We start from the raw sequence: 19487 nt of genomic DNA, 5'->3' as shown, positions 1-19487 counted from the left end.
ACTTATCCCCCTTTTTTCTTAGAGCATTTCAAATCCAGGAGTTCCTTTGAAATCACAGAATCACAGAATAATCTGAGTTGGAAGGGACCCTCAAGGATCACTGGGTCCAACTCCTGACCTTGCACAGCACCATCCCTAAGAGTCACACCATGTGCCCAAGAGCATTGTTTAAAAGCTTCTTGAGCTCTGTGAGGCTGGTGCTCTGACCACCGCCCTGAGGAGCCTGTTCCAGTGTCTGACCACCCCCTGGAAGAAGAATATTTTCCTGATATCCAGCCTACACCTTCTCTGACACAACTTCAGGCCATTCCCTCAGGTCTTGTCACTGCTCACCGCAGAGCAAAGTGTCTGCACCTCCTCTTCCCCTTATGAGGAAGTTATAACTGCAGTGAGGTCTTCCCTCAGTCTTCTCTTGCTTTACCCACCCCACCTCCCCACAAAGGAAAAAAAGAGAACAAATCAGCATTTTATAGCAGGAAAAAAGTTTCACGAGAAAGCTCCGAACCATTATTTTGTAGTTGTCTAGTAGTTATGTCTTCTCAGCATGAAAAAAAGACTTCAACCCTCCCTTTTATAAAATTATAGTGACTTTTTTTCCATACAAGGAAATTATTTTCCCTGTAATGGAAAATATAGCAATTAAAACACTTGGAAACTTTTGGTTTATTTGTTTTTCATTTTAGAAAGACAGCATAACAAAATCTGGGATTTGATGTCCATATTTGATATGTCTTGTTTATATTTTCTGTGGAACATCCTGAACATCCACTAATTTAATAACTAAGCCCGTACACACTGAATTTTCCTCTCATCCTTATCTCTTGGCTACTGGCAGGAATGCTGAAGCCTAACCTTCCTGTTGAAAGATATGTAACACTGGCAGAAGCTTAGCTCTTCTTACCCAAAATGACAACCTGGCCAGACAACCCCAGAGTAGCTTAATTTGTCCCAAAGAGTGCAACTTTTACAGAGTTCTTGCTCCTTTGGGCTCCTGGCACTGCTCCTGGCACTCCTGGCCCTGCACGCCACCTGTGATGGGAGCTAAGGTAGATCTGTGCTGGAGAGATTTCACCACTTTGACCTTGTCCCCTATTCTTTTATTAGGTTGCATTTTAGTAGGATGAATTTTGCAAAACCACAGATCCTTTGTGTCTATAGTTCCAGAAAATGATTTGGTGCAGCTGCCATTGGCAATACTTCTTTTAGGAGTATTGCTCCTGTGCCATATGGATTAAACAATCTCTGCTCAGCTCTGTTTATACGTGTTTTTCAGCTGCAGGCAAAATGATAGTAGTGATTATGGGGGGAGTCAGGGAAAATCTTTGGTTCCTAAACTAAATGAATTAACTCCAGAGTTTTTTGAGGCATTCCTTCTTGTCTCTTTTCCTCTTACATTGCTCTGCATTTTTAAGCCAAAGGCTTTGATTCCGTAGTGGTTTATTTAGCACCTTTAGCAAGCTGTTGATGAGACAGAGAAACCTGGAGAGGCCGATGAGACAGGCAAGGAAGAAAGGGATAGGGAGAGGGAGGAGGACCAAAATAAGGAAGGAGAGGGTGGCAAGACAGAACAAAGACTGAGAGCAAAAGGAAAAGGATATTTTTGTCTCTCAAACCCTTCTATATCATTCTTACTGATTTTATTCTTTTCCCTCATTCTGTGTGTTGGCAGAAGTGAAGTTGGCAAGCTCCATGGAGAAGGTGTCAATATCCTGGTGCTGCCAAGTGGGCTCCCACGTCTAGACAGTGCATGTAATGCTTGGCAAAAGGCCAGAAACAGTGTTAATGGATTTACTAAATAGCAGCATTTCCCTGTATTGATTTTCTTAGGGTGCTCCCAGAACTCAAGGTGAAGTAGGTATCTACACTTTACCTAATTTTTCCTAATAAATGGCCTCAAAGAGGAGCACTTAACAAAGACACTTCTGGACTAGTGGCCATCGTCTCAAAATGTCTCTCCAGAGGGGAGATGATGTACATTATTAAGTATTACATTAACTGCAAATATTACTGGCTGTACTTGAAGATTGGGGTGGTAATTTTTATTGTGCTAAGCATGATTCTACTCTTTTAAATAAAAAGGTAACTTTGCTCACAGCCTGGTGGTGAAACTGTGAGTCTGAGTGAATGGCTCAGGTAGGTAATCTGGCATATCCATGTATCTTTTCTGTGTAGAAACAGCACTGACAAAAATGTTTTAAAAATATGTGTGGGAAGATAAACAAAAGTTTAGCATCAGTGCTCTGAATTTACAGGTAGCCTTAGCTGTATGTTTCTACAATGTGGATCTTAATAAGAAATAAGAAATGTGCATGCTGAAAATAGCTGTGTCTTGGGAAAAGATTTCAGGTACCTGTTTGTGTCTCTATTGTGATTCCCACAAATATCTTTTGACCATCAGGGTCAACCCCTTAAAATTTTATCACCTTACAACCTACCAGTAGAGTCTCTGCTCTGCAGGGTGTAAGGGGGTTTCAATACAGGCCAAGTAAATAAATCTACTCTAACACATCAATTTATCTGACTTCTCTGAGACAAAGGCAGGTGAAAAACTGGCTTTTCTCGCTTTCATTGTGGAAAGGTGCAGGTGAAGATGGATGGTGAAATGGCTGAAGGTGAGCTTGGGCTGAAGAAAGAGTAGAGCAAATGGCAGAGGCAGAAAATCTTTGACAGAGAGGTTGAGGCAGGTGTAAAGTCCTGTAAATGTGGAACCAGTGAAGATCCTCAAATTTTAGAAAGGAAAAATTAGGAAAAGGAAGGCAACATAGGCTACTTTATTAAAATGGCTTCTTCTCATTCCGTAGCAGCTGGACAAAAGTATCCTGACCCTGACAGAGCTGATGCACTCACCATGCTTAAGAGACCCCCTCTTCAATCACTTGTCAAACTGATAGACTGTGCTCCAAAAGCTAGATTTACCTGGGCAGCCATGGTCTCCAGTCACCCCACTCACTCCCTTTGCTGCTTCTGAGCCCTGTCTGCTTCTGAAGTGGTGGTGAAACAGTGTCCTGGGATCCAGAGAAGCTGAATATGCACCTTATTTCTTTATCTCTACTCCTAGATGCTTTCTGAGCATGCCATGCAGACAGGTTTGCATTCATAAGGCAAAGGGAACTCAACAAGTATTTGGTTGTTAGTGGTGTCATTTCCCCTCAAAGTTAGAAATTTATTTTGCTTGGATATAACAGGACAGCTATAAAAGAATCTTACCTATTCCCTTTCAATACTTGGATGACAGAAATATCTGGAGGAATGCTTTTATTGGAGGCCCTTGTCAGAATGCTCTAGGGACATTGTGGTTAAAGGTAACATTTTCTGAAGGAGGAACAAAGACGTGGACAAAACAAGAAAAGGTGAAGTTGTACTTCAGACCTCTCTTGAACTTCACACTTGCCAAGGAAGTCAGGGAAAAGAAGCTTAGAATTTTTTTTCCTGGTTACTACAAGCATTCTCAGCCTGTGGCTACTGTAGGAAAACAATTTTTCTCCATCTATCACCATTACATTTACAGACTAGTTCAGTCAGTAGAAAGATCAAATAAGTAGAAATACCACATGCAAACACAATTTTACTATTATAATTCTCTGTTTAATGCAATGCTTTAACTAGGAATACAACTCAGCAGAAGTACATACATATATATTGCATGTAATTTAGTTGTCTCTTCAAAATGTTTCAAACCCTCATCATCTTATTCCTTCATGGCTCGTTTTGATGAAATACCTTCTTTCTTCATCTTTTATAACAAATGCTGCTGAATAACACAGAAATTTTTTCTCCAAATGGAACACAACATCACATCCAAATTCCCAGTTAATATAACTTAATCAAACTTTGCTTCCACTGTATGAATGTTGTGTATTATATATGTATATCTATACAGCATATATAAATATATATCTATAATGTATATATAATCAAGTGGGTCAGCTTTACTCAGCTAACCATAAACTTGTGCTTATCTTATTTATATGAGATCAAATGTACGGCATCAAGAATTTGACCAGTCCTGGTTTTACCACATGATTTTGGAGATCACATACAGGTAATGCATTCCTTTTTTCTTGCAGTAGTATTTTCTTTTAAAGAAAAGAATGCAGGTTTTTTTAAATATATATGTGTATATATATAAATGAATAACAAGTTTTTCATATTGTTAAGTTAAAAAAGATCTCGAGATGAGGTTCTTCCTCATACATAGAGCTTGAAGTGTAATTTGACATTCATCATAGATATATTTACATTATAAGCTTATCTGGATAGTGTTACACATAATGTATTATTTTTTACACTGTCAGGATATGGTGTTGGTCATGTTAAAACACACTACCTAAAGGTATTTACAAATTGCTAGTCTCTAACTTACCTACCACCTCAGCCAAGTGGCACCAGAAATAAGGGATAGGATAGAAGGATGTCTGTTCGGCAGCCATGGCTCTCCCACTGGTGTTTTTGTTACTATTACTGCCACTGCTGCCAGGGTGTGCTTCAGGGAAGGGCTGTCTTTGGATAGAGGTGGAGAGACAGAGTCTCCAGCGGGGGCAGAAACCCCTACCTCTTCCCTGAAGCCTACATGAGCTGGGGGAAGCAGCAAAGCAATCCAGCTGTGGCTCATCCCTTTGCCAGTAAGAACACACCAACCGTGTCCCCCTGTGCTTTCTCCAGTGCTCACAGGTGAGTCAGTCCAGATATTAAGCACCCAGTGTTTAATATCTTAAATTCTTAAATAAATTCTTCCTTCCAAGGGCACTTTGACATGGGCTGTGATCACACTGCCTCATGAACCACATAGAGCTGCTTCTGCCAGAGTGAGAGCACTTTGGGACATCTCAGAAAATGGTTTCTGTGTGCTTCTTGGCAAGTATGATTCAAATAAAAAAAAAAAGAAAAAAGAAAAGAAACTCACAGTGAAAAGACAAAAAAGAGTAGTTACTGAATGGCACTTTTCAGGTAATACAGAACTTTGGAAGGCAAAAAGACACCAGAATTTATTTTCTTTTATTTGGTTATTACTGGAATGAAATGCATTTAACAAATCTACCCAGTACTCTGAAATATGAGGCCTGGGAGGACTGATATGCTCATGTAACCCACTAGCTCCACAGTGTAGCAAAAGAGGCCATTGCAAATGGAGGGAAGTAAAAATATAGGAGAAATAATTGCATTGGTTGTGGTAGATGTTCAAAACAGCCTTGCTATAATTACATTCTTAGGTTTGGACTCTCAGTGAATGCTCTTCTAGTAAGCTCATGAATGAAAGGGGATTCGAGGGAAGGCAGGGCTGCCTTTCTGTTGCACAGAGGAGAAAATTAATCCATGCATGTGGCAGCATGATATCCCACTGCAAGCACATTCACTCTTTGACATTATCCACCGCTGTGCCTAGCACAGAGATAACACAGCTGGGGAACAAAAGAACTGATTTGGCTTTGTTTCATCGGGGGGTTTGTTTTATTTCCAATTTAAAACCCATGCAGAAAGGATTCATGGAACTTGCCACGCCACACAGTAGCTTGGGCTTCAGTGGAGTTGGATATTGGATTCTAGGAAAGGCAGATTTTGGGTAGGGTCAAAGAGGGTAAATACCAGCATTCACAGTGCCTGAAAGGCAAGTGAAACTACAAGCCTGTAGCTGTAACACAGGTGACACTTGTTAAAGTAAGGGGAGAAGCTTTTTGGCAAAACTGTGGCAAAACAGGAAAAACAGGCAGAGAAGAGAGGCCGCAGAAAATGAAAGACCATCTCTGAGGTTCCTTCAAGGCAAGGTTCTCTATAAACTTTAAAAAAGAAAGATTCCTTAACTAGAGCATTTTGTAACATACCAGAACTGAAAAAGCAATATTGTGTAGAAATCATACTCTTGTGTCTGTAATGAAAGAAAAGCTAACTTCTTTTAAGCCTCTTAATTTCTACCACTTGCACTGTTGTCATCAGGGGCTATTAATCTCCAAACTCACTGTCAGCAAACACCCTGCATGCACAGGGCCAAAGTTTGTTTCTCTGCCCTTTCTTATGTAAAACCTTAGATTCTTGCCCACAAAAACTCCACAATTTGTCAAAAAATAAAGATTTTTCCAAAGTATTTTAAGGGGAGAGAGAAAAAACACCAGCATGGCTCTACTGCACTCCTGCCCCCAAGCTGCATTCATGTCAAGGTTGCAGCAGGTTGGCTGTCAGGATGCTTTACCTATTCAGTCCTGCTAGGCCACTGCCATGATTAATTTTGGGGCATAGAAGTGGCAAGGAGAAGTACTGTCAGCAGATGTTAAAAATTCAATTCCCCAGCACCACAGGAGAAAATGGGAGCAGTGTCCTGAGGCGACACTCACTCATCCAGAGGAATGGCTCATTCATAGGAATGAAGAACAGAGATCATAATCAGTCAAAACTGGGGAAGGGGACAGTGAGTTTGCTATCAAGCCCCACAGACAGATGGACACATTCAAATCCATAAAGAGATAAAATCAAAAAGAAGTCTCTGCCCTCCTGCTCCTATCCCTGGATGTGAGGCCAGGAGCTGCTGGGCCACTTCAAGGGTTTCTTCAGTGGTGCGTGGGCTGTTTTCACCACAGCCACACTTCTTGAAGACACCTCTTCTTGTCAATATGTTTTCCTCAGCCAGAAGAGTATAAAACACAGGGTTGATAGATTTAGCACTTGCTTTTGTTCCCTTCATGCTTTGTGTATGCCAAACAAGTGATCTCTGGGGTTCACTTGGGCACTCCCATCCCCTTGAGCTTTTGTACAGCAAAAAAAAACAATGAAAGAAAGCAAGAAAAAGCAATCTGACCTATATAGATTTCTTTGTTGTCTTTGGACTGCCTTTCATTAGGCAACATTCAAACACTTTGCTATCTTTCAATACATCCTATGATTCCTAATAAGTCAACTGAAAATCTCAAACAGAAAGAAGGCTGACAAGTTTTTCTTAGATTTTGTTCTCACTGGAAAACAGATTTTAAATATTGCTCCAGCTTTCTTTCTTTCTTTCTTTTTTCCTTTTCCTCTTCATTATCCATTTTTTTATTTCTCTTTCTTTTTCTTTCATTCATTTTCTTTCTTTCATCCTTTCTCTTTGACCACAGACATCTTTAATACTTAGAAAAGTTGCCCACTGGATTGATGCATTTCCAGGTTGCTCTTCTCTTCATGGAGCATGAAGGTAGGGCTGGCCCATGACAACAGAAATCACTCCCTGTGGGCTGCCTCTTTCTGGAAATTATGAAAGAGGAAGAAACGGAGGGGACAAGAAATTCTAGCTGCAGTTTTTTTGTTGTTGGTTGTTGGTTTGGGGATTTTTTTTTCTTTTTGTTTTTGTTCTCATGAGTCACCTGCACAGTGTGCTTGATTTCTATGTGAAGCAGAAGTGGCCAGTGCAGCACATGGTGTGGACGTGCTGCTGGGATCCTCTGGCCAAGCCCAAGGTGAAGATGAGGCAGCTCCAGCAGGGCCACCTGGGGCCTTGGGGACCACAGGGTGCAGGTGACAGTGAGGGAAGCTGAAGTTGCCCAGGGAGAGCTGCTCTTCAAGACTGACATCTAGATCTTGCAGAACTATCACTCAGGAGGGAAGTGAAACCTGGTGAACGTGATTTGGGACACAAAGGAGAGACATGAAAGCTCAAAAGATATTCAAGAACCAAATATTTTGCAGTTCTGAACCATTAGCACATTTTTGATTTACTGAGCCACAATCATCTGAAGACCCATGAGGTTCCCAATATCTGAGGGCACATTCTGCCTCTTCTCTGCCTTCAGGAGGGGCTAGACAGTACAGTAAGTTTTGGCTCTGCACCTCCCAGCAGCTGGCAATGCACACTAGGCAGACAAGGTTCCTTGCAATATCTTGAATATCAGGTGGTTATTATTCATGTGTGTAAACCATGTAGGGTTGTGTGTTTGCATGCCTGTGGATTCATACATAGGGGCACTATGTCATCTGTTTTTACACTCTTTAATTGTCTGCAAATGTAAATGCACTATAAACTGTTACAGGATGGAAACAGAAGATTGTGTGTCCTGCAAGCCTTTTAAATATACTACAACACAAATCAACGCACCTTGTCTTCTGAGATCAAAAGTGAGGATAGTGCTAGGGGAAAGTGCTAGAAAACTTCAAACTGATGTTTTTCCTTTGCTTGTTTTTTTCATGAATGCTAACCCCAAAATACTTTTCTTCCTGTGGTATTTGGAGTGTCATCATATCACATGATGAAGGAGTATAATTGAAATCTTTCTGTCGCACTTCTTAACCTATAGGAATGTCCTTAGCTGTTAGATTAATTCATTATGAGCAAGCTTAAAAATGTAGAATAAGGGATAGCTTCAAATGTGAGAATAAGAGATTTGCACACCTGACAGAAAACCAGAGTTAAAAGATTAAGTATGGCTGTACAAACCATTATTTCCCAATTTGAGTACCTGTACCATACCCACAGCACTTGCTGAAAGAAAGAAGCAGGCGTGTCTTTTTTATGAAACTTTTCTACAGAAGTCAGATTTAGAAATTGAACACATTTTTATTTTATCTTGAGATTTTATCTGGATTTTTTGAACATTGTAAGAGAATGAAAAACCTAGGAATGTGTAAGTCCTTCCTTTGACCTGTCAAGATAAACCTAGTGAATGAAGTTTTAAAAAGCAAGCAGTGCTCATTTTGGCAAGCTTTGTTGTTTAGTTATGCTTCCTTAGAAGCAGGAAGATGAAAACAGTGATAGTAGATATGACTCAAGGCAAGTGAGGGTTGCAAAATTAGATCCTTGGCTGTGTAGAGACAGTTATATTAGGATGAAACCACTAGGGGTATAAATTCAATGACTTCATATTAAGGCATGTTAATCCATAATTTAATGTGGCCTTAATTTACTGCAGTTTAATCCTCCTCATTTTCACTTTCTGCTGAGAACTTGTACTGCAAAACAGGAAAATTGTCATGATACCAAAGTGCTTTAACACGATGTTCCATTAAGCTTGTCAAATGTAAAACTTAATTCTGCAAGATTAGTTTCTCTGTAATCTCGGAAACTGCTATTTTGAGGTGCATTTTGGAATACTCTGAAGCTGTAGCATGAAATAACCAAATGAATTGGTGTCCTGTCTGTTGGGTGGCTTTCTCTCCAGAAAAGAGATCCTCAGGACACTGTCCATGCTCTTTTTGGGTAAGAAAACATATAAATTTACCTTTGTTAGGGCCTAGAAACTAGAGGTACTAGCAAGGAGATAAATAAAATATGCATAACTCACAGACAATCTTTGTTTTCAGTAATCTGATACTGTCTGACCTGTCCACAAAATGTTTCATTTTGCTACAGTAAATATCAAATATTGGAATACTAAATTCTTTGTCAGGTAAAAATTATCTAAATTTCACCTAGTGTAGAGTAGCAAAAAATATCTGAACTCAAGCCTTGCCAGACTCCCATCAAGACTATTTTAATATCTGTTTTTCTATAGTCACAATTTTCCACTCTGTATTTTTATTAGTGTTACCCCTTGGCTTACAGTCAAAATATGGCTCTCAGTTAGTACAAGACAACGTGACCAATATCTTTTCCAGAAAGCAAACATCTTGTGCAGGATGCATCCAGAAAGGACATCCGTTTCACACTAAGGGCTTAGAAGAGCTTGATCCAGGTGGGTATGTCAGTCTATCTTATTCTTTTCCTCAATAAATTAATCACAGAATCATCTTTTCAGAGGTTAAGAGCATGGTCATCTAATATTAACTATTCATTCTGTGAAGCCTCGATATACCTCTTCATCTTTACATCCAACTTTAAATGGATGTAGCCTTTCATTTTTCTAGTAATAATCTTGTTTCTATTCTTCAGCTGAGACCCTTTGTTTGGCTATCATGGTGGCTGACTGGATGAAACCTTTAAATTTACAGCTTCTTTTGATATTCAGTCTTGCTCTGGACAAGTAAGGTACAGAAAGGAAGAAAAGGCTGATGAAAGTAAAAGACAAATAAATCCTCAGGTTGATGTTCTGTGACAAACAAAGTGAACAAAATTGTCTCAAAAGCTTTGGTTTACATGGGTGCTGATGTCTTGTCATGTAGCAATCTGGACGAGACCACGTCTTTTCATTTTGATCTTGACATGACGAAGTAGTCACAGAACAAAAGCCCCTGGGATGGGGCAAGCAGCAGACTTGGAACGATATACAACGATTACATGTTGTGCATAAGAACACTTTCAGAACTGATGTGGTTTTGGAAATGGTGGTGTCATAAACAACATAAAAAGCTTTCATCATGATTTACCTAACATTAAGCTTCTTACATGACAGTGGCAAAACAGCTTTAGACAACTTTGAGCTCTAGAAAATTTCTGCCATGATTGATTTAAATTATGCAATGATCTTCCAAACTCCTATGCTCCTTCCACACAGGTATTATTAAAATTGGTGTTTTTTCTTTTTTTTACCTAGATGAAGATGTAATAAACACACACAGAAAAAAAAACAAGAAAAAGAGAATGAAAGAACAAGTATTTTACAAAGAATGACCAAAAATCATAGACTTTAAAGCCCTTCTGCAGAATACTCTCAGAAAGTAAGGAACTGTGCCTCCAGTCCTCATACTTGAATAATTTCTCAAACATCCCCGTGTCCTAAAGATTTATTTTAATTTAATAAAAACTGTTTTAAAGTGTAGTCCTCAGGGGTACAGCTGATACCCCTTATCAGTATTTCCACTAACATCCTGGATTGCACATTCCATAGAAGAGCATAAAGTGCTATAGCATCGAGGGTTTTTTGAATTTAATTTGGAACTCCTTCACCCTTTCCACAATTATTTTCATTATTACTTTTACCTTGTAGCTCCTATATTCTTGTAATGACACATAAGAAGGTCCTTAAAGGTCTTTTTGAAGGTGGCGTTGCAGAGCGCGTAGCAGGCAGGGTTGACGGTGCTGTTGATGTAACAGAGCCAGTAACCGAGGGTCCATACAGTGCCAGGGATGCAGGATGTGCAGAAGCTGTTGATGAGCACCATCACATTGTATGGGGTCCAGGTGATGATGAAGGCCAGGAGGATGGCCAAAATCGTCCTTGTCACCTTTTTCTCTCTAGAAGGGGGTGGTTTCTTTTTGGCTGGCTGCTTTGTCATCTTGACAATTTTCCGGGCTACGCTGTTCTGTTTCTCCTCCCCGTTCGTGCCTATGATCTCTACAGTAGTGTTGGTAGGGGCACAGCAGTCCCCCTTTTGGGATTTGGTGACTATCCTGATGCATGTCAGCTTGGAGTTCTCTGCTTTGACATGGTCTTGGGAGGCAGAAGCCTGTCTGGCATCTTTGGTAGCTTCATCCTCTTTCAAGTTGGAAGCAACCACACTGATGGAAGTGGAGTCGTTGGAGCTTTCCTTCTCCCCTTGAACACAGTTATTGGTTACAGTCTCTTCACTTGTTTTTCCATTCTGAATTTTGCTGTGCTCCAACCCATCCCCGCTGGTCGGGATATTGTTATTGTTTGGTTTCACTATTTTACCTTGCACAAGGCTGGGGGAAACTGTTTCTTGGTTTTGGGCAGCTTCCTTTTTTCCTTTCTTTATCCGACTCTTACTGGCTCGAGAGATTTGCCAGTAAAGGACAGTCATGATGATAACAGGCAAATAGAAGGCTGCAATGGCAGTGCCAAAAGTGACAGCAGGGTTGGAAAAAAACTGGATATAGCAGTCCCCATCTGGGACAGTCCTTCCTCCCACAATGAATTGCCAGAAGAGAATTGCAGGGGCCCAGAGGATGAAGGACAGCACCCAGGCGGCTGCGATCATCATGCCGGCCATCTTCGTGGTCCGCTTCACGGGATACGTCAGAGGCTTGGTGACACAGAAGTACCTGTCGAAGCTGATGATGAGCAGGTTCATTACAGAGGCGTTGCTGACCACGTAGTCAAGAGCCAGCCAGAGGTCACACACCACGGGCCCCAAGGGCCAGTAGCCTATCACAGTGTAGAGGGTGTACAGGTTCATGGAAAAGATGCCGATGATCAAGTCAGCGCAGGCCAGGCTGAACAGGAAATAATTGTTGACAGTCTGAAGGTGCCTGTTGACTTTGATTGACACCATGACCAGGATGTTCCCAATTATGGTGACGAGGCTGAGAGACCCTGCTACCAGGACGATGAACACCACCTCGACAGTCTTATAGGGGCTCTCCAAGGCCATCACATTTTCAGAGGAAGAGTTTATATACGTTGAGTTATTCATTTTGCCTCTGATAACAAGATACCCAGTTACAACTTAAGCCTGCAGAGGAAAGAAAACAGACACCATCAGGAAGTTAGCCCCTTTGCCTTTAAGGAATGGATCCCAAAATACTGACTTGGCAAATGTTCTCAGCTAGAAGATGTATTCAGGAAAAAACAGTCAGCTTTGGTTAAAGGAAACACTTTACAATGTGCAGTTTAGGAATAACAGAACAATAGGCTAGCTCTAAATATGTGAAAAAGGCACACATTTGGATGCAAAACTACATTTTTAAGTTCTCGGATGCATTTTTCTTTTTGTTGTTTTTTAGAACTAATATTGACTTGAATATTAGTTCAAGTCAATAATATTTTGGAACTGAACCTGCATATTATTTTCTTTCCTGCTAAAAAAATTGTTCACTTTGCTCATTTCAAACCCTATTCCAAATAAAAGGTCTGGACTGGAGGGTGTAACATTCTTATAACCCAAAGTGAAGCTGTAATCTACTGAGAGGCAGATCATGGGAAGGAGATCTCTGCTTCTGTTTTTCTTTCATTTTCCATCTGGGCATGTTTCTGTGAGGTTTAGGGAACAGGTTTTTTACCATATCTCCCCCCAGTTTTCTTACCTAGCATTTCTTTTTTTAGGCAACACAAAGGTTTTGGCACTTCATCAAACTAATTCATCTATCAAGAAACAAAAGGGGGTGGGTCTGTTGAAGTTAACAGAGTTTGTAAACTCACCTCAGTAGATCATTTGCCTATTTAGTTAGATGCAAATATATTTTATTTCTTCTTTTTTTTCCGATTTCAGTAAGATGAAAGTTATTTTTTACTTACTTTTGAGTATTTGTACCTGGATAAGGCATTGTTGTTTGTTCAGGTTTTTTTAAAACATGGTATTATCTTTTGATGCTTGCTTGATTGCACTTTTCCTATTATTTTTCAAATCACAATATTTTTAATCTGCATCACATGAAGCTAAAACAAAAGGTCTGACATAGATAGCAGGGTAATGCTAAATAAAGAAACAGATAAAAATCAGTTCTATTTACACACAGCAATTATTTTTGTGCCCCTTATACCCTACTGGCAGTGCTCAATAAATAGTAATTAAATTGCTAGTGATACACATTTGCTAGAAGACTAAGAAAACAGTGCATGCTTTTGCCTTCAGGATATATTCTATCTTTTTGTGCATCCCCTGGAAGTCAATAGAATGCACTGGAATTGTACAGCATGTGAGTGCTCATTATTTATGAGCTGTGCTCAAAGGATTATTGAAGCATGAAGGCCAGATGTGACAGGGAAGTTAGGGTTTTTTTCTAATTACAATATTCTGCTTCCCCCCCCCACCCCCCACATAAGGCATCACTTCTTTAAGAAAGAGTCTCTGAACATGGTGGTGGAATCAAAGGAAGACAAAAAAAGTATCTGTGTACGGCTCCTCTATACACCAGGGATTAGAAAATTCTCCTCTGGTTCCTCTGACTAACCTGCTGATGCACAGACATATGCAGTCCACGTCACTTCAAAGGAGCGATGCATTTTTACTGTCATTTCAGTACTGTGCTTTTTTATTTTTTTCCCCTGTTTTTTCCAGATGCAAAAGAGAGAAGGTGATGCAAAATGTCAGCACAGTGGCAAAACCCCTTCTGAACTCTCGGAAAAATAAGCAAGCCTGTCTCTGTGGAAAAGTCAAAATGCTAAACCGGGGTGAAAGGTTTTCTGTCTGAGGAAACTTTGTAATCTTGAAATTTATACTTAGAGAAATACAACTAGCAGAGAGAGGATGGGGCTCATGCATTTGCCTTTGCTATCAAAAACAGCTACAATTTTTTTGCCAATTCTATGTTGAAGTGAATACTTCAATGAATAAATAGAGGAACATAGAATATGAATAAATAGAGGATTATAAGGCTCGATGGACATTTATTTTTTTCTATCTATTTACTGGTACAACACTAAAATCCTTGGGATCAGGTTCAAGATAACGAAATGAAGAAGAGGAATGCTTTAGTTAAGTGTGTGCTTCTTACAGTAAGAATAGGCTGAGTGAAATGTAGCAGAATTTCTACTCTGTGCAAAAATATTGATGGGACACCTTTAATATATAGGACTGTCATTTCATCAATTCCCAGTCTATTTTTCTCCCAAAGCTTCACTGCTGAGAAGCTGGTTATTCAGCTAGATGGGTAAGGCATCAGTTTTTTGGACAAGCTAAGAATTTCTCCCAAGCAGAGTTGTTTATGAACATTCTTAACAGAATGCATTTTTAATGAAGAGGCAAAATCATTCATAGCGATGTATTGATTAAAAAAAAAAAATCAGCTGAAGAAGGTTCATGATCTGGTGCTCTGCAGCTACCTCTGGTGACGGAAAGTGAGTGAGGGAGCAAAATGGAAATCAGTGAGAGTGGATTAGAGATGAAAAGATTACGCTTTGTTATAAGGAAACAAGTGTTTCTCTACAATATATTTTTGAAAAACTGTTCAGAATTTTTGTTTTCATTCCACTGAAGAAAAAAATTAATTTTAAAAACTTGAAGCTTGTGAAACTAAATTGCCATTTCCCAGCTGACTTTATTCTTGAGTCTTTTCAGGTGAAATTTTTACCCACTTTCACTGGAAATATTGGTAATCCAGTAACAATTTCCCTGATTTTATGGGAATCTATAGGATGCAAGGAGATGGATGAAAGCTAAAAACTAATCTTGCTAGGGATAGGATTTCATGGTGTTAATATGAATGGAAGCAAAGCAAAAGAGTCTCTTTACCTCTTTTTGCACAAAACTTTCCAGCCCTTAAGAAGGCTGGTAGCTCTGGACTGCAAATTACAAGGGCAGTTCCAGCTTTCTGAGGTACAGGGAAACATCTGCTGTCACCAGCTCCAGTAAAATCTTCACTTTGCCTTCATCACTGTGATTGTGAAGTGAGGCATATTTTGCAATGTATGTTGATGAGAGAGTGTAGGGCTGGAGAGACAAATATGATGCATGGTCACTGCTCAGAGTACTAAAATTACACATGCAGAAGCAGGGCTGTGTGCCCCTCCTAACCCCAGAGCCTCTGCAGTCCTCTGGGCTCCTTCCTGTGGGCTGCAGCAGGGCTGGAATCAGGTGCACAGAGAGGGTTCTGTTTCTCATCGTGGCTGCTTGTAAGGACTACTTTTGTTTTTGTCTTGCCACAGAGCCCATCTCTCCTGCTGCAGAGACAGTTGTTATGGGAGCAGATGTTATTCATCAGGCAGACCTACGAGGCAGAGGCATTTTAAGGTAACATGACCTCCTGTGTGAGAAATACCAGATCTTATTCTTGAACAAACAGAGCTCTCCTGTGCAAGCCCATGGGTATTTCTGTGTGTTGCACAATATGGCACTGACTCCCATGGGCTACCATAATTCATCCTTCTATACTAAGTGCATTCTTGCTAAACAGAGAATACCCAGAAAAGGCAAGGAATGTCTCTTGTGACCTTAAAAGCAACCAAGATAATTTTCTGAAATATATTTCAAAATATATATGACTTTTTGGAGTGGAAACATCATAATCACTGCACAGAAAATGTCCAAAGCCAAGAAATCCACATATAAAATAATTCATTGTTTGATAGTTTATATGCACTTGGGAAACATTCCCAGTGCAGTAGTTCCTCCCTGTAAAGAACTCACAGTACTGAAAATTATTCCCTTCTATTGACTGGGCAACAGTTTAGGGCAGAGCTGGGGCATACTTAAGCATTGGATCCTGCTGAGTTGTGCTTTCCACTTATCCTGACAGGAACACATCCATTTAGTTCAGGCAAATCTTGTAGCAAACATTGTAATTTTAAATTTAAAATATATCTCCAACATCTGCCACAAAACACTACAGAAATATTTGGTATATTGAAAAAAATGGCTGATACATCATGCCTGTCAGAATTTATTAGACAAACTATTCTTCTGTATTGTGCATATTGACAAGTTAAATTTGGTAAGGATTTAATGTCTTCTTTGAATTCTCTGAAACCATATAAAGGTCAAGACATGAAAGAGGCAACAAATGATCAGTGCCTGAAAATTATATTTGTGATTTAAACAGGATTACCCAAGAATGTATGTGCATTGCCATTCTGAGGGCACATCTAAGTCTCAAGCAGAATGAAATACACTTCTTTAACTTTCTTTTTTTGACCTAGTTCCTCTTCAGACCATACATATGTAAAATAGATTTGATATTTGCTGTAGCAATAGTGGAATCTTTTTTTCCTGAAATGATTTTTATCCCAAGCTCAATTGATTTTGATTCTAAATTTCTTCCTGGTACCATTTTAAACTCACAGTGTGAAAACAAAAAGAGAGAAGCAAAATCCCTTAATCTATGACAAATATCCTAGGTCTGTTAGCCAGAATTTACTGCAGACTTTAAGAGAAAATACATTTATAGTCTTTACTTTTGGTAAAAACACATTTCAGAAAATACCCAAACACCTGAAGACTAAAATCTTCACCACATGAACTATCTTCTACAAGCCTTTTGAAACTAGAAACAGCTTTGCTAAGTGTTACTGTCTAGGTGTGGTCTGTTGTTCTTCTTCTCTTTCATGCTCTTTTGTTTATCTCAAACAACACATGTCCTACAAAAAACACACCTTGTGGGCCTGTTTGGATCTACTTTTCCCCTTCTAATTGTGAAGGATACCTAAGGGCAAAATTAAAAATTTCTGCACAGATCTTGAAACAAGAAGTAGATCAGAGTCAGAAAATATTAAAAAAGCAAACCAACAGTGCGCCACAAACAACAGTTGAAACAAGGCAGAATGAAAATATTCCCCCAAAAGCAAAAGGGGACTGTACATGAGGAGGTGTCAATGCTGGCACCAAGGCTGCTGCCTCAGGGCACGTTAGGGTCTGAGGATTTGTGCATTGCCTTTTGTGCACTGCAAACAGATTTGTGCTGTTAACTACATCTTGCACACTGCGGCTCTTGCAGTCTAAAACTGTATAGAAAGAAATATAGAAAAACTAAATAGAAGTAAATATAATGTCATGAGCCCAACTTGTTGATATTAAATATGACACAAGTAGAAGTATAGACAGCATAGTAAAAAAACCCCAAAAACAACCAAACAATAATCTCTCTAGTTTCAGGAAATAAGTAAAAATAAAAAGGTCGTTTTTCCTCAAAGATCAGATAATAAAGTATTCCTATTATATTGATACTATTATTACTATTACTACTGTTATAGTAGTCACCCATTGGTACTAAGGCACATGAAATATTACCTTTATGTCAGTATAGGTTTAGCTGCAGATATATTTTTCTTTTTTTGGGACCTGTGTTATCAAGAGAGAATTTGCATTCTGTCTTTGGACAGCTGATACCATTACAAGCTAAACTCTGAAACCTACTGCATTGGGCCAGCCTGAAAAATACGCTTAATACACATGGTTCAATCTAACTGGTTTTGATAAAAAAAAAAAAAAAAAAAAAAAAAAAAAAAAAAAAAAAGGGTTTTTTACCTCCTGGACTAGAGAAGATACTTTTATTCACATGCCTCATTCTTGCTAGGATTAAAATAAAAAAACCTTGTTCCAAAACTAGTGAGAAAATAACCAACTCTCTTGGTGAAGTTATGGAAGGTTTTTCTCTCTGTTCTTGTGAAACCATAAGATTTATCCATATGATAAAGTGACTGAATACAATGGTCCATGTCACTCCTTCCGAGTTCCACCTGCAATCCTGTGCACCTCAGCTTGTTAGAGGTGCTTACACAGTAGAGGGAGTTTTCAGAATGGCAATTGCAAAGCAGAAGGTTTTATCATTACATTTCAGGCAAAGTAAATAGTTAGGAATGCTCCTACTGTTGAAAGCTAGAAGAGCATTTTTTATGTTTTGTTACTTTTTTTCAGGTAAGGTGTGAAATATGCCTATTTGCTAAGATCAAAATAAATTTATAATCCAGAAATCAGAGAAAAAAAATTTAAAATTTCGTCTTTGGAGTATGAAAGGCAAAATGGAAGCGCCCCACAGCTTTCTCTAGAGGGCTGCGTTAAATGGATAGCATCTCCATCTAGAGGCACAGATAAGCAGCTGCCACATAAAATAGTCTTTTCCGGCAATAGAATGGCTTAAAAATATTTTATAAATTTTTAACTCTCCGGCAGAGGAGACCCACATTTTATTGCAATTTAAATTTTATTATAATTAATGAACAGAGATATAACTTGATGAAAACCTTAAGCCATTACAGTTAAATATTCCTAGAGCAAGCAGTCTGGATGAAGAGGTGTATGACCTGGGATGAGCTCTGTCAGTCAGAGCATGTTTCTAATAACACCACAGCTCTGGTTTCGATCTCTGGATGGGCCATTCACTTAAGAGCTGGACTTGGTGATCCTTGTGGGTCCTTCCAAATCAGAATATTCTGTGATCTAGTTAGACTGGGGCAGCCAGTGCACAGAAACATGTGCTTATCCCTGAGTTTATTCACTGTAACCACCATCATTTTGTCATCAATTTGGGCATGACCCAACTCACAATGTTGTTTCACAGAACATCATAAATGGGTTGGAAGTGTGGATGATGTCATCAAAAGGTAAAAACTGGAGACTAGCTCATACCACATACACATTTCATCAGTGCACCTTTTCTGCTAGTAGAGGTTATAGGAGAGATAAAAGGGACATTAAGGTGACAGGTTTCAGTAAGTGACTTCTCCTTTCTGCCTTTGCTGCACCACTGTTAGAAGCTGACTGAAGCTCCTCACGCTGATTAACCAAACAAGTTTTATCTGACTATAACTATCTTCTTCAAGCACTTTAGTTAAAATAGTTGTGCTAGAACTCAGACTAAAATGATACCTATCCTCAGCCATGAGAAAGGTTGCCTCAGCAGAAGAGTTACTTAAGTTTCTGCTCAGATTTAATTGAAGATCATTAGGTTCAAGGATATATCTTCTGTAGGAAAAGTGTGGTGAGAGTTAAGTAGTCCCTCTGCAGCCCAGCACAAATTGGAGGCACAGTACTTCATTATCCTCAGATCGCCCATCACACCTGTGCTGTTAAATACAAAAACCTTATGAGAGCTACTCAAAGTCCCTGACTGACAAGCAGTGAAGCTGGTGATAGGAGAGGGATGACTGGTGAGAGGCTGACTGAAACCAACTTAGTGTACAAGCAGACCTGAAAAAAACCCTCAAACCAAACCAACAACCAAACAACCAAAAAAACCCCCACAAAACAAACCCCCCCGCAAAAAACCCAACCCAGTCTTTCTAGTCTTTCCTGGCTTAAATTATTTCTATTTTTTAAGAGTC

The 19487-nt window shown here is 39.4% G+C and overlaps 1 protein-coding gene across 6 annotated transcripts in view; it reads right to left on the bottom strand.

Moving 5' to 3' along the window:
- Nucleotides 1-3563: 3563 nt before the first annotated feature.
- The window catches only part of CHRM2 (cholinergic receptor muscarinic 2), a 368137-nt gene continuing 352213 nt past the window's right edge, over nt 3564-19487 (bottom strand). For 4 of the 6 annotated variants that reach the window (XM_072923532.1, XM_072923533.1, XM_072923531.1 and 1 more), the window contains 2 exons: nt 10814-12246; nt 3564-7575 (listed from right to left, as the gene is read on the bottom strand). In XM_072923532.1, coding sequence (XP_072779633.1) covers nt 7554-7575; nt 10814-12207 — 1416 coding nt within the window. In that variant the 5' untranslated portion in view covers nt 12208-12246 and the 3' untranslated portion in view covers nt 3564-7553. Of the gene's footprint in view, nt 12247-19487 lie in introns of all 6 variants that reach the window. The other 2 variants (XM_072923535.1, XM_030263298.4) reach the window with 2 other exon arrangements.

The sequence above is a fragment of the Taeniopygia guttata genome, chromosome 1A (genome assembly GCF_048771995.1).
Source record: "Taeniopygia guttata chromosome 1A, bTaeGut7.mat, whole genome shotgun sequence".
Taxonomy (NCBI): Eukaryota; Metazoa; Chordata; class Aves; order Passeriformes; family Estrildidae; genus Taeniopygia; species Taeniopygia guttata.
Note: the sequence above shows the minus strand (reverse complement) of the source record. Positions and strands in the feature narration are given on the sequence as shown.